General features: G+C 43.7%; 1 protein-coding gene across 4 annotated transcripts in view; it reads right to left on the minus strand.

Moving 5' to 3' along the window:
* Positions 1 to 14,986, minus strand: part of LRRK1 (leucine rich repeat kinase 1) — a 261,637-nt gene that overhangs the window by 106,709 nt on the left and 139,942 nt on the right. For all 4 annotated transcript variants that reach the window (XM_073618358.1, XM_073618359.1, XM_073618360.1 and 1 more), the window contains 4 exons: positions 10,055 to 10,281; positions 9,808 to 9,932; positions 6,398 to 6,561; positions 2,598 to 2,735 (listed from right to left, as the gene is read on the minus strand). In XM_073618358.1, coding sequence (XP_073474459.1) covers positions 2,598 to 2,735; positions 6,398 to 6,561; positions 9,808 to 9,932; positions 10,055 to 10,281 — 654 coding nt within the window. The remainder of the gene's footprint in view (positions 1 to 2,597; positions 2,736 to 6,397; positions 6,562 to 9,807; positions 9,933 to 10,054; positions 10,282 to 14,986) is intronic.

Raw genomic sequence — 14,986 nt, forward strand, 5'->3', positions numbered from 1 at the left:
CTCCTTGATCACACGAGAGAGCCCGGAGAGCCACCAGTGGGCAGCGGGAGGGGGGCACGCCCCCCCTCACCACCTATAAATGCAATCCAGTGGCTAATCAGCCGCTAGGATTGCTTTTAGATGAAAGAACATGGCCCGCCGGAAATTAAAAAAAAAATACTGGGGTTAAGGCGTACAGCTGCGCCCATAACATGTACGTAATTTGACGGCAAGTGGTTATACTATAGTTTAGGGTCACTTTAAAGTGGAACTATCCCCTTTGATTGTCAAAAAACAGTTACATTCCCAGCATTCCATGAAAGCGGACTGTCACATTGGTTGTGCTCTCAACCAAGCTGTCAAACCATCAAATGGCTGGTGCAGATCAAACACAGGCTAATATGGCAGCTTCCTTGTTGGCTGAAAAGGATAGGGGGGTTTAGTTCCGCTTTAGAGCAGACCTTTAGTCATTTTTTCGACTTTTGATCTATTAAATCTTCTGCTCTTGTTGTTGTTTTAACTTTGGATAGTAAAAATAAAATTTTTTTTCTGCCAGTAAATCCCTTATACAGCCCAGTTCCTGCTTCTTGTATGGTCATTAGCCTAGGCTTATGACATCATGCATAGCTCTCACACTCGTGAGAGTTTGCCAGGAAGGGAGGGGGGGTGAGTCATAAGAGGGCCAATGAGCGCTGCAGGGCTGCAGAGCTGGAGGTGTGCCTCTGTGTGTCTGTGTAAATCCAGGAAGTGAACAGGCAGCAGCTTCAGCTGCCCACAGTTAAAATGGCTGCAGCCAGACTCAGTGGAGGGAGATTTCTGCAGCATATTTGGCAAGTACAGAATCACAGTATATATAAAATAATATGCAAAGTGGTCGGAGGGAAGCTTCAGAATGGCAAAGATGTTTTTATTACAAATGATGTGAGCAGACTGCAGTTCCTCTTTAAGTACAGTCTAAGGAATACCAAGAAGCGCTCTTGGCCTTCCTCTACATCAGTGGTTCTCAACCTCAGTCCTCAAGTACCCCCAATCGGGCGATGTTTTGGGAACTTCCCTTAGATAAAATAGCTCTTATCAATACCATGTCATTGATAATGATTTAACCACTTGCCGACCGCTGCACCCCGATATACGTCGGCACAATGGCAGTGGTGGGCAAATGGGTGTACCTGTATGTTCCCTTTAAGAGCCGGGGATAGCAGGCGCGCATACATCGATGTCTCGGTCTCCCGGCGTTAGTGTCACGGAGCCTTAAAACGGGGAAGTCCCTATGGAAACAAGGCATTTCCCCGTTCTGCCTAGTGTCATGATCACCGCTCCCTGTCATCGGGAGTGGTGATCGCTGTCATGTGACTTGAAGTCCATCCTCCCCCAGTTAGAATTACTCCCTAGGACACACTTAACCTCTTTATCGCCCCCTAGTGGTTAACTCCTTCACTGCCAGTGTAATTTACACAGTAATCAGTGCATTTTTATAGCACTGATCGATGTATAAATGACAATGGTCCCAAAATAGTGTCAAAAGTGTCCAATGTGTCCGCCATAATTTCGCAGTCCCGATACAAATCGCAGATCGCCGCCATTACTAATAAAAAAAAATTACAAATAAAAATGCCATTAAACTATCCCCTATTTTGTAGACGCTAAAACTTTTGTGCAAACCAATCAATATACGCTTATTGCGATTTTTTTTACCAAAAATATGTAGAAGAAGAATACATATCGGCCTAAACTGAGGAAAAAAATAGTTTTTTTTATATATTTTTGGGGGATATTTATTAAAGCAAAAAATTAAAAATATTGCGTTTTTTTTCAAAATTGTCGCTCTTTTTTTTGTTTATAGCGCAAAAAATAAAAACCACAGAGGTGATCAAATACCACCAAAATAAAGCTCTATTTGTGGGGAAAAAAGGACGTCAATTTTGTTTTGGTGCAACGTCGCACGACCACGCAATTGTCAGTTAAAGTGACGCAGTGCTGAATCGCAAAAAGTGCTCTGGTCAGGAAGGGGGTAAAATCTTCTGGGGCTGAAGTGGTTAAAGCAGCTGTGCAAAGTAAAGAAAAACCTGAAAACATGGCCCATTGGGGGTACTTGAGGACTGAGGTTGAGAACCACTGATCTACGCAGTTCACAGACATCCTACACCACTCATGCAGCTTTAAAAACAAATGTAAAACATGAGGAATGCATTACCCTGCATGCATTCATAATTCTGCTTTCCTGCAGCGTTGTAGAAAATTACATCTTTCATTTATCTGCAAAACGGAAAGTAACATGGATTCTCTAAGAAATTTTTGATCTGCGTTGCCATAAAATAGTTCTTGGATACCTGTAAAAAAACTGGACACTTCCATGGGTGCTCAACCTATAGTCCCTCCAGCTGTTGTGGAACTACAAGTCCCATGAGGCATTGCGAAACTGATAGTTACAAGTGTGACTCCCAAAGGTAGAGGCAAGGTGGGACTTGTAGCTCCGCAACAGCTGGAGGGCCGCAGGTTGAGCACCCATGCAAGATTACTCCATTATTGACCTCAAGTGAGATGTAAGGATCCAGTCAAATGATTTAGTCACATGCCACTTCAACAACAGGTCAGGTGATACCGCTGGGGAACGTTACCTCCAGCTGGAAAAGGTCCCGGGGAACATCCTTTAGGGCGTTTTCTGAAAAATCCACTTCCAGCAGATGATTCCTCCAGAAGACAGCCAGGTTATCCGGAAGAATTTCAATGCAGTTTTTGGAAGCTTTACAGTGTTTCTGGAACAGAAAGGCAGCATAAAATAATACAAAAACAGAAAATATTCCAAAAAAATAGAAGAATATTACGGGATAAAATATTTTACGTGGCCCATCTACTCCCCTTAACTAAATAAACCTCTTGGTTTTTTTTTGGAATGGTTAAGAAACGGATTGTGGAAAATATGATTTTCATATACATTGCCCATGGGAGCTAAAAATAAATAAATAAAACTGTATGTAATTAGATAAATGGGTCTAAGAAGAGGAAAAAAGGTCTGATCTCAATGGGAAGCAGGATTGTGCGGGACAGAAAGGAAGTTACTAAGCTTGAAGCAAACTTGTATATGTATTTTATGTAAAGAAGAAGAATAATAATAATAAAAGAAATAGAAAAAAAAAAAAAAAACAATCTTAGTTGATGTTAATTGGTTTCATATGATTGTTAGTTTTTCCTGACAAAATCAATACTTTTTTTCTTTGCTGGGATTGTTGGGTCTCCTGAGAGGTACATATCAACCAGTCCCCTTAGTTTAGTGGAAAAACTTCATGCTAAGTTGAGTTGAGTAGTTCCTCTCATAAGAGGTTGATACATTAGTCTCCTCTAGTCTCTCATGGGACTTCAAAGCTGGGTCAAGTAGTTCCCCTCCCGAGGAGTACATACCTCTACATATAGCATATATATATATATATATATATATATATATATATATATATATGGCTTTTTTTCTCAAACAATAGGTGCTGGAACTCAACCACGACACCCCAAAACCCCTCCCCCCACACACCCTCCAAATCACATAAAATAGTGGGTGTGGTCATATTTCACAAACAGTAGAGGGGTCTTAAAGGGGCATTAAACATCAGGATTGCATTACATACAGAGTGCAGAGTTCATGGGGGTTACACACAGAGTGCAGAGCTGTCACTTGTAAACACAGAAACCAGACTTCTGTGTTTACAAGTGATTGTGGTGAGCAGGGACCAAAGGGTCTGAGCCAGAAGTGGTGGAACTGAGTTCCACCAAGTTCCCCTTGAAAAAAAGCCCTGATATATATATATATACAGTGGGGACAGAAAGTATTCAGACCCCCTTAAATTCTTCACTCTTTGTTATATTGCAGCCATTTGCTAAAATCATTTAAGTTCATTTTTTTCCTCATTAATGTACACACAGCACCCCATATTGACAGAAAAACACAGAATTGTTGACAATTTTGCAGATTTATTAAAAAAGAAAAACTGAAATATCACATGGTCCTAAGTATTCAGACCCTTTGCTGTGACACTCATATATTAAACTCAGGTGCTGTCCATTTCTTCTGAACATCCTTGAGATGGTTCTACACCTTCATTTGAGTCCAGCTATGTTTGATTATACTGATTGGACTTGATTAGGAAAGCCACACACCTGTCTATATAAGACCTTACAGCTCACAGTGCATGTCAGAGCAAATGAGAATCATGAGGTCAAAGGAACTGCCTGAAGAGCTCAGAGACAGGATTGTGGCAAGGCACAGATCTGGCCAAGGTTACAAAAAAATTTCTGCTGCACTTAAGGTTCCTAAGAGCACAGTGGCCTCCATAATCCTTAAATGGAAGACGTTTGGGACGACCAGAACTCTTCCTAGAGCTGGCCGTCCGGCCAAACTGAGCTATCGGGAGAGAAGAGCCTTGGTGAGCGAGGTAAAGAAGAACCCAAAGATCACTGTGGCTGAGCTCCAGAGATGCAGTCGGGAGATGTGAGAAAGTTGTAGAAAGTCAACCATCACTGCAGCCCTCCACCAGTTGGGGCTTTATGGCAGAGTGGCCCGACGGAAGCCTCTCCTCAGTGCAAGACACATGAAAGTCCGCATGGAGTTTGCTAAAAAACACCTGAAGGACTCCAAGATGGTGAGAAATAAGAGTCTTTGGTCTGATGTGATCAAGATAGAACTTTTTGGCCTTAATTCTAAGCGGTATGTGTGGAGAAAACCAGGCACTGCTCATCACCTGTCCAATACAGTCCCAACAGTAAAGCATGGTGGTGGCAGCATCATGCTGTGGGGGTGTTTTTCAGCTGCAGGGACAGGAAGACTGGTTGAAATCGAGGGAAAGATGAATGCGGCCAAGTACAGGGATATCCTGGATGATAACCTTCTCCAGAGTGCTCAGGACCTCAGACTGGGCCGAAGGTTTAACTTTCAACAAGACAATGACCCTAAACACACAGCTAAAATAACGAAGGAGTGGCTTCACAACAACTCCGTGACTGTTCTTGAATGGCCCAGCCAGAGTCCTGACTTAAACCCAATTGAGCATCTCTGGAGAGACCTAAAAATGGCCGTCCACCAACGTTTACCATCCAACCTGACAGAACTGGAGAGGATCTGCAAGGAGGAATGGCAGAGGATCCTCAAATCCAGGTGTGAAAAAACTTGTAGCATCTTTCCCAAAAAGACTCATGGCTGTATTAGATCAAATGGGGCTTCTACTAAATACTGAGCAAAGGGTCTGAATACTTAGGACCATGCGATATTTCAGTTTTTCTTTTTTGATAAATCTGCAAAAATGTCAACAATTCTGTGTTTTTCTGTCAATATGGGGTGCTGTGTGTACATTAATGAGGAAAAAAAATGAACTTAAATGATTTTAGCAAATGGCTGCAATATAACAAAGAGTGAAAAATTTAAGGGGGTCTGAATACTTTCCGTCCCCACTGTATATATATATACATATATATACATACATACATACATACAGCCCCCCACTAGTCGCTCACAGGAGGATTGTGTTCTGGGCTGAGCAAAATAACGGTTCCTAAAGTTTACAACATTGAGAAGAGTGTCCTCTTGTCTCCATTCGTGGTTCTGGAGTATCCCATGCTTCCCTACACCCCGTTCAAGTTATTTAATAATAAAACCACAAAAAAGATATCCTCTAGATAGAAAGCTGTTTGTGTCAGTGTGCCTGGACTGCGCTCTGTGTGTGCTGGTAGACTCGGCACTAGTGAAGGATAACTCTGGTCATCATCATTATCGGTGCTGGAAGTGTACAGTGACTGTGCCTTTAATTATCATCAGCCAGCGGCCCTTTCAGACATAGGCATGCACAGGGGGTGTGCCAGGTGTGCCTGGGCACACCCTAATCACTATGTGCGGTGCCAAATCCCCCTATTGCCCAGGCTTCCCCCGTGTTGCCACCCGTCCCGCAGTGCTGCCCTCCTTCCCCCCAGCTGCTACCGGCAATGTTTCAGTATGGAGGGTGAGAGAAGGGGCTAACAAATATGTCATTTACCAGCGCCTTACTTCTCTAAATGAACACACTCAGTACTCACGGTGTTCATTCATAACAGAAGCATAGTAAACTGTGCGTACTATGCTTCAGTTTGTGAATGAACAGCAAGCCACTCAGCACAGAGAACTTCCCATTCATTCACTGTGCAGCGCAGCTGAGGCTGCAGAGAAAGACGTGTGTCTATGAGCTTTGGGGTGTACACCCTAATGTAATAGGCTGTGCACAACTATGCTTTCAGAAGTGAGCTAAACTTCTTCATCTAGGTATCTATTACAAGAATCATATAACCATGATAATTCCGGCTCTTCTGCAATAAAATTGTATGTATGAGGAAGAAGTCTCCACATGCTGAGTATAACTTTTTAGAGGCATTTGTACACATCTATTCTATTTCACATAACACTTACGAGAGGGCAGGCCCAAGGCTCCGGGAACATTTTCAGTTTATTGCGAGAGACGTTCAGATATCGCAGGGATTTGAAGCAATGGAAGACAGAGCTTGGGAGATCAGAGAGATGGTTTTCAGACACATCCAACTCCTGTAACCTCCGCAGACCTATCCAGTTAGCCCCTGGAAAAAATATGTAATAAGATCAAGTTATATAAATAACACACAATCAACACACATACTAGTTTCCAGTAGCAGAATTAAAGCCAAACTTAAAGAGGTTGTAAATCTCCGAACCCCCCTCCCCCGCAAGACAAGGGCATAATGAGCTAGTATGCATCGCCATACTAGCTCATTATGAAATACTTACCTTAGAATCATGCCCTGTGGTGCCACCCACACTCCGCTCCCATGGCCGACATCTTTCACCGGAGTTACTTCCGGGTTTGCGGGCTCCGGTGCTGTGATTGGCCGGAGCCGTGATGACGTCACTCCCAGTGCTGCCAGTCACGGCATGGGTACTGAAGAAACAGCACGAGCGGGCCTTGTCTTCAGTGCGCATGCGCCAGGGACATCGGCAGCAGCGCATATAGTGAATATCACCTAAACTGTGCAAGTTTAGAAGATATTTACAGTATCTACAGGTAAGCCTATACTAAGGTTTACAACCACTTTAAAAAGAAGAGGCATGGGTTAAAAAAAATAAACACATATGCTTACATCTATGCTGCAGCATCACACTGATGCTGCAGCTGTCCCGCGTCGGCTCTAAGCCTGAGAACTGAGCGATCACATGACCGTTGATCACTCAGTTCTCTGTCTGCTTGGAGTGGAGAGCAGTGACTGTCAGTGCTTACTGGAGTGACAGGCAGGAGAGGGGGCGGATGCAATATTGTCGAGATCTTTCCCGAACCTGGCGCAACAGCTGGCTTTAGGCTTCATGTACACATAGCCTACATTGACCGCCAGCCGGAAAACGCAAAACGCAGCCGGCGGTCAAATGCTCCTATCCTGAATGCTATTCTTCTGATTCTTTCTTCCTCTTGACACATAGGCTTTTATGGAGTTGAGTTTAGGAGCCTTGGCAAAAAAAATGCCAAAAGCTCCTAAAGTCAAGTTTAGGAACTGTAGTGTACATGAAGCCTTAAGCTGACTCTGGGTAACAGGACAGCAAAAATATGTGCACTCGTGTCAGGACCTGGATCTGGACCCAGGACCTCTGCTGTGTCTGGCAGTAACTCTGCTGGACAGCTGCCTGTTAGACAATCTTGCCTTGTACCTTGTTTCTGTTAAGACCTTGAACTTTTTGCTCCTCCCACGAATTTCCTACTTAAGCCATTCCTTTGCATTTCCTGTTTGTCAGATTATTGTGTTCTCTTCAGCCAATATCTCGCTCACTCCTACTGCCGTCCATATCTTCACTGCTACTTTTTACCGACCTTTAGCTTTTTCCATGACCACGCTGTCGATTGATCCCCACCTGCAACCACTTGTTACTGACCTTTGGCTTGTTCCCTGACTACGCTTCTGCTTGATCCCTACCTGCTATAGGACCCCAGTTTGCTCACCTCCTGGTGGGGTGATCCCGAGGGCCGCGACCTGGAACTCCACACCTCCAGGGTTTCCTGCCCGTGTACTTATCCTGCTGGTCTTTTTACTGCTATAGCTACTGGTACCTATGCCTGACCTTGACAACTCCTGTTACCCCTAAGAGACGCAAGGCCAAAAAAGCTTTGGTCATACTTTTCTTTTAATGCAGCTCTGCATTTACAACATTTTAAAATAGGATTTTTGACTTGCCAGTAAAATTCCTTTCTTTGGAGTACAGTAGAGGACACAGAATCCTTAGGCAACTTTTATCCTGCTAGAATTCAGCATTAATAACATTGTCCAAATCCTTGATACCCAATAACCCTATAATAATTGTTCAATTTTTTTCCAAATGATACAGGTAAATTGGCTGTAAACCTCAGACATGAAATATGTACAAAGCACATCCCTATATAGTGTGTACTTGTCTCAATCCAAAGCACCAAGTGTGATTTCTGTCTGCTGCTCTGTGATCTGCAGGAGTCACTTCTGACAAGTTTTACTGACGCCAAAAAAGACATGATGACAGGGGAGAGATCTCCAGCACACAGCCTGTGATTGATAACCTCAGCTCTGTTCCTCTGCTGTTTGAAGGGGTGGGATGTGTCTCTTCCCTCCAATTAGCTCTCAGAGCTCTTACCACTGAGCTCTGCAGAGTGTAATTTCAGCTCTCCCCTCCCTGTTTTCTGACAGCTCTACAAACTTTATAAATTCTTGAATTTGAATGACTGTGGAGAAGAGGTGGGTGCAGATAAACAGGTACAACTCATGTAAGAGGATTTGTTTCATCTCTGTCCATCACCTGAGGCCAGTCACTTCATCGGGTATATGTAAGGGTTTACAACCACTTTCACTAAAGAGTAACTATCATTTCTTAGTTTTGTATCCAGTAGGGAAGGTAGGAGACCTCTCTCAGGGTTAGGGCTTGTGTCAATGGACTTTTGTTTTCTCATACAAGAGAATGTAAATTCAGCTTGAAATCAGATGACATGCAGGTCAGGAGGAGATAAAATGCATCTGTCACTGAATCCCAGAAACATCTCAAACTGATGCCATCGACATAAGTCCAAAGCCCATTGACACAAGTCCAAAGCCCATTGACACATACTCTTAAGCCGGCCATAGATGGTTTGAATATCGACTGGTTCAGCAGGAACTGGCCGAGATTCCAACCATCTATGGGCAGGCTGATTGTACCCAAGTTGATTCATCGATCGTCTTGGGTACAACCAACATGTGGGATTTTTAAATGTGATTATTGCCAGCAGCTATAGCTGCTGGCAATAATCACTGTTATCCCAGCAGAGATGGCTTCCTGCACCCCTCTGACGGGAGAACACAGTGGCTCTGCGGGAGGGATTCCCCTATCAACACTGAGTGCGCTGAAACGGGCGATTTTCTTTCCTGCAACCCGTTGCAGGAAATGGCCTACCCTATGGTGTTGTCCCATATAATGGAAATGTTATGGAGGTTAAAGCGGAAAAATAAACAGTGACTGGATGTGGGGCCAGATTCCAGAACTACACCTAGTGCCCTGGAATGGGTGGAGGGACTGATATTCGGTGGAAAGGCAAATTATATTCACCAAATTCTTCTATTATAAGAATCACTCTAAAGTCACTCTTTTGTCACTGGTTGCTATCAGTGCATTGAACAAAATTATATCCCTCTATCAAAAGTAAGAATTATTTTCACATTGCTTTCATCAAATCACACACCTCTCAAGTCTCCTGAGCAGATTTTCAATTAGAATCCCCAAATAAAGGGAATGTATCTAAAATTCCCTTGGAATAACCCAAGGTTCACATTGTGGTCACATGACATGGAAGTGTGACATACCGTCTTCTCTAAACAGATTTGCCAAGAAGTTCTTGGATGCACAAAGTCTCTGAAGCCGGCTCAGATGGAGTAATCCAGGGGGAAGAGATGTTAGCTTGTTATTGGAAACATCAATTTCAAGCAATCTAAAAGGCAAAAACAAAAACTATGATCTGACGTTAACAGGCACACACAGAACTATTTGTTGAACTATCAGATTCCCCACAAAGAATTCAGACAAAGATTTCCCTTTCAGAAGACAGCTGACCTGGAGCAGATGATTTCATCAGAGGTTTGCACACTGGGCAGATCACACAGCTGGTTGTCACTTAAATTCAACTTCTGTAAATTGAGAAGCCCCCATGGGACCACTGATGGAAGAGAAGTCAGGAGGTTAGAAGAGATGTCAAGCTCTCTTATCTGGCAAGAAATGTCTATGAACCAATCGAGATCCACCCAAGGCAATCGAAGACAGGACCACTTCATGCACACACCCTGCAGGGGAAAAAAATACAAGCATTATGTATGTGTGTATGAATGAAACTGTATAGCAGAGATAGGTGGTGACCACACACATGGAGATAAGGCTGCAGATAAGTCTATGTGTACAGGTCATGGAGGACTCCTCAGTCTATCCACATTTGAGGGCTATATAAGCAAAATAATAGGTTTCTTAAATATTCATCCTTATTGCCTCTCCAACAATGCTGCACCTGGCTGGTCTGTCCACACTGGTCAAAAAGGAGTAATATTGTCTGATCCTTTTGGCTAAGATCAAGTGTGGTATCTGTTCTTAACAGTTGTCGGTGATAGAACCCTGACTCCCTTTCACCAATTGGGGAGTCGGTTAGTAATTCCTGATGTATTTAGGTGGGAACGGTGGGGGCAGTGGGAGCACCTTTTTCCTCCTGGGTTGAATCTGGCCAGGCTTGTCCCCGGTTGTAGGCAAGGCTCTCCCTAAGCTCTCCAAGTTCTGATGCCTTCCTGGTAGGGATGGGGCTGCACTGGTCTGGCCGAGGGCCGGGCTGTGAAAGAAGCCCATGGTGTATGTGCCCCTGGGGTGGCAGCCCAGGGTGCTGTAATTCTCACGGTGGGAGAGATCACCTTTGGTTTTTGGCACTATGGCCACTGCATAGTAAAATACCACTGCAGACAATTTTTTTTTACACATGCCTCTAGGGCCAGCCTTTTGGATAGGACCAGAGGAATTTTTTATTCCTGGCCTAAGGGCCTGCCTCACATTTAGAAAGTGGATCAAGCGCTTGAAAATAATGTTTGTGGGTAACGCAATGACATCAGCAGGGCTCATCGCCATCTTGATCTGGAGCCCAGACGTGGAGGTCCCATATTTTGGTGTTTACACCATATGCCTTGTTGACTCACTGAGCATAAGCCCATTTGAGTCCTCTTACTCCAGTAAGCCGGTGGTGGTTCTATTGTCTGTGTCTTCACTTTAACACCGATGTCATGTGGAATTCACTTCTGGCTACATAATCTGTTTTCACCGTTTATCCAAGGACTGTTATATTCCTGGTTTAAAATCTTTATATGACAGCACATGGACTTTAGTTTGGGTGTGAATTTCACATCACTTTTTCACTGTTTTTTTTGTGGTCATTGCACAGTATATATTAGTTTGTATATATATGAATTTTTATCATCATGAATCTTTGAGCTCAGCACAAAATTTTATCTTGCACATACAGTATCTCTTGATTTACACTTGTCTTAGTGTTGTGTGCTGGCTTCTATTTGATATACGTTCACAGGTCAGCGCGATATACACCAATTTTTCTATAAATGTCCATAATTGACATTTACGGACAGATGCAAAAATTACGGATTTTACAAACGGTTTGTAAATTTACTGAAAGTTGGCGACCATGGTCACCTAAACTACAAACCTTCTGCACTCATCAACAGCTAACGTGGTACAACTCTGCTACTGACCTGCCGGGGAGTTCCACTTAAAGTGTTACTAAACCCAGGACCTTGCATTCTACATCTGGTCTCCCACAGTACACAGAATATGGAAATGCACTTATTTTTGTAAACATAAACTGCTAAATACCTTTTCTCATCAGCAGTATATAGCAGTCTTGTGACTTCTATCAGTGTCTGGTTAAAGCTTGTAGGAGGAGTTTTCATACTGCACTGAGCTGTCCTATGGGGCTTCTGACCTTCTGTCTAAACAGTGCTGATTGGCTCTGTGCTGATCACATGCACTCTCCCAAGAACAAAATAACCTAACAATACACATCAAACTGAGCATGTGCAGCCTCGGTCTTATCCAGACTTGTCCAGGAGGATCTGTGCATACAATATGAAGCAGCCTTTTTACACAATGCAGAGGATTAACCCCTTAGGTTCCACAGTGAGTATAACAAGCATGCTTTACTGCATATACAGACTGATTTTACTGTTGTGGGTTTAGTAACACTTTAAAGCTTGTAGGAGAAGTTTTCATTCTATTCTGACTGTGCTATGAGGCTGCAGGACCCCTGACCTGGACAGTTTCCTGGTGAAGCTTGTAGGAGGAGTTTTCGTACTGAGCTGTCCTATGGGGATTTCTGACCTTCTGTCTGGACAGTGCTGATTGGCCCTGTGCTGATCACTTGCACCCTCCCAAGAAAAGAAAAACTCTCTAGCAATACACATCGAACTGAGCATGTGCACAGTGCCTCCAAAGGCTCTGTTCTATCAGGAGATGGATGGAGGACAGTGGAAGAAGGGGAGGATCAGAGAAGACAGGGTCAAACAGCCTTTTTACACAATGCACAGGATTAAAGGGGGTGTAAACCCTTTGAGGTTTTTCACCTTGATGCCTTCAATGCATTAAGGTGAAAAACCTTCTGTAGTGGAGTAGCCCCCCCAGAGCCCCCTTTTTACTTGAACCCGATCGTTCCAGCGACAGGGACGAGCATAGCAGCTCCAGCCTTTGTCTCGGGTCCTCAATGGATAGATTGATAGCAGCAGGAGCCATTGGCTCCCGCTGCGGTCAATCAAATCCAGTGACACAGGGAGGTGGGGCCGAGTCTTGCTGTCTGTGTCAATGGACGCAGCAGCAGGATTCGTGAGCGTGCCCGCACGAGTGCCCCCATGGAAAGCGGCTCCACGTGGGGGGCACTCGAGAAGAAGAGGAGCCAGGAGCGCCACTGGGGGACCCCAGAAAAGGAGGATGCGGGCAGCTCTGTGCAAAACCCTTGCACAGGGGAGGTAAGAATAATAGGTTTGTTATTTTAAAAAAAAAAACCTTTAACCCCTTAGGTTCTGAGATGAGTATAACAAGCATGCTTTACTGCATAGTGATTTACTGATTTTACGGTTGTGGGTTTAGTAACACTTTAGATTGCTAGTCTATTGTGTATATAAAATATTTGTTTATGCAACAGCAATTGATAAAAGTACAACTTCATCATACAAACTATTGTTCTAAAATGTTGCTGATTACCATGTTATATTTAAGGAAACTTAAAAGGACAAACATTTACATTATACAGCAAATGCATTGTTTGTGCTTATTGTAATCTTATGTTCTGTTACAGTATATTCAGACAAAAAGATACATTATTGTTATACCCCTGATTCCCAAAATCAGGGAAAGTTTGCAGCACAATGTGAAAGTAGAACAATTTAGAAAACCGTGACTATAAATATAAATTATAGACAGAATTGGGGAACTATACACAACAAGGTACCCTGGGACTTTCCTTTCTTCTGAATTAGCAAGCCACCAAGCCAGTACTTCCAATTTATATTCATTTTATAGCAGAACTCCAGTTGGTAGCAATTTATATTTTATACACCTTCTCTCAACTGCTGTTCAGCTTTCTGCCGTTTTTTTTTTTTTTAAATATCAATGTTTTCTACCTTAAGAGAAGAGAAAACATAGGTACATATGACCATCCATACTTCTTTTATATCGTGCTATGTGTTAGCCTATGGAAAGAGTGTGTGGGATTCAGCACATGACTGCAGTATCACCCGCTGCAACGTTTAATTTCTGCAAACATACCATGTGAAAAATATGCATTAAACTCTAGTCTGAACAACACACCAACCATAGGTGTGTGTAACCCATTGCATTAGGGTGTGCACCTCAAAGCTCAAACACACACTACTGATCGCTCACTGTGTTCTTTCAGAAAGGGAAGGGGTCAGTAAATTACGTATTTACCAGCCCCTTCCCCCATTCACCCTAAAGCAACAGTCGCCAGGAGAGGAGAGGAGGGAAGCCAGCAGCGGTGCGGGAGGAAGTGGGTGGGGGGGACTAGGGCAGTAGGGGAATCTATGCTGCACAGAGTGATTAGGGTTTGCCCGGGCACACCTGGCACACCCTGTGTGCAGGTCTATGACACCAACTGTTGGAGAGAAATCCCAGAGTGCACCTAACTTTCTTCATTCAGATGAAACTGACAGTATGGATGTTATGTGCACCACATGGGAATCAGCAGCTGTATTGGCCATCCCTGAGGACCAGGGGGTATGTCTATGGTGGTCAGCATAGGTGGGAGCACAGGGTGTGCCGAGTGCGCCTGGGCACACCCTAAACACCCTATGCGCATTAGCATTATCACTCTGTGTGCCGCTGGGAAGATGGGAAAGATCTTCCTCTTACCGGCTTTGCAAAAAAGAGAAGTGCTTACACACTTCTCTTTCACTGTGCCGGCAGGGAGATCAATGTGCTGGGGCCATATATATGTAGACACACACGTGTGTTTGAGCTTTAGGGTGCACACCCTAATACAATACACTGCGCACACTTATTGTGGTCAGTGAGTCTTTTGTGAGGTGTCATAGACAGAAGTGTGCCTGCAGCAATGCCCTTTAAAGTGGAGTTCCACTGAGAAATAGAACTTCCATTGATCCAGAGCCCCCCCCCACCCGTGTCACATTTGGCACCTTTCAAGGGGGAGCAGGTATTTGCTCCCAGTGTCCGCGGCGGGGGGCACTGTAGCTGAACAGTCCATGTGCAATGGGCCTAATCTACGTATATACCTTTTATATCCTCCGTTCAAAAAATAATGCAAAAGGAAAGAGATAACAGGTAAATGGAACAGAATACAGCTACCATAAAATATATTTACTGTATTTATCAGTGTATAACACTCACTTTTTCACCATGAAAATTGGGTGCAAATAGCGTGTGCGTGTTATACGCCAATACTTCAATTTTAGCCGCCTCGGAGGAGACAGGGAG

This window comes from Aquarana catesbeiana, linkage group LG03 (assembly GCF_042186555.1).
Source record: "Aquarana catesbeiana isolate 2022-GZ linkage group LG03, ASM4218655v1, whole genome shotgun sequence".
Taxonomy (NCBI): Eukaryota; Metazoa; Chordata; class Amphibia; order Anura; family Ranidae; genus Aquarana; species Aquarana catesbeiana.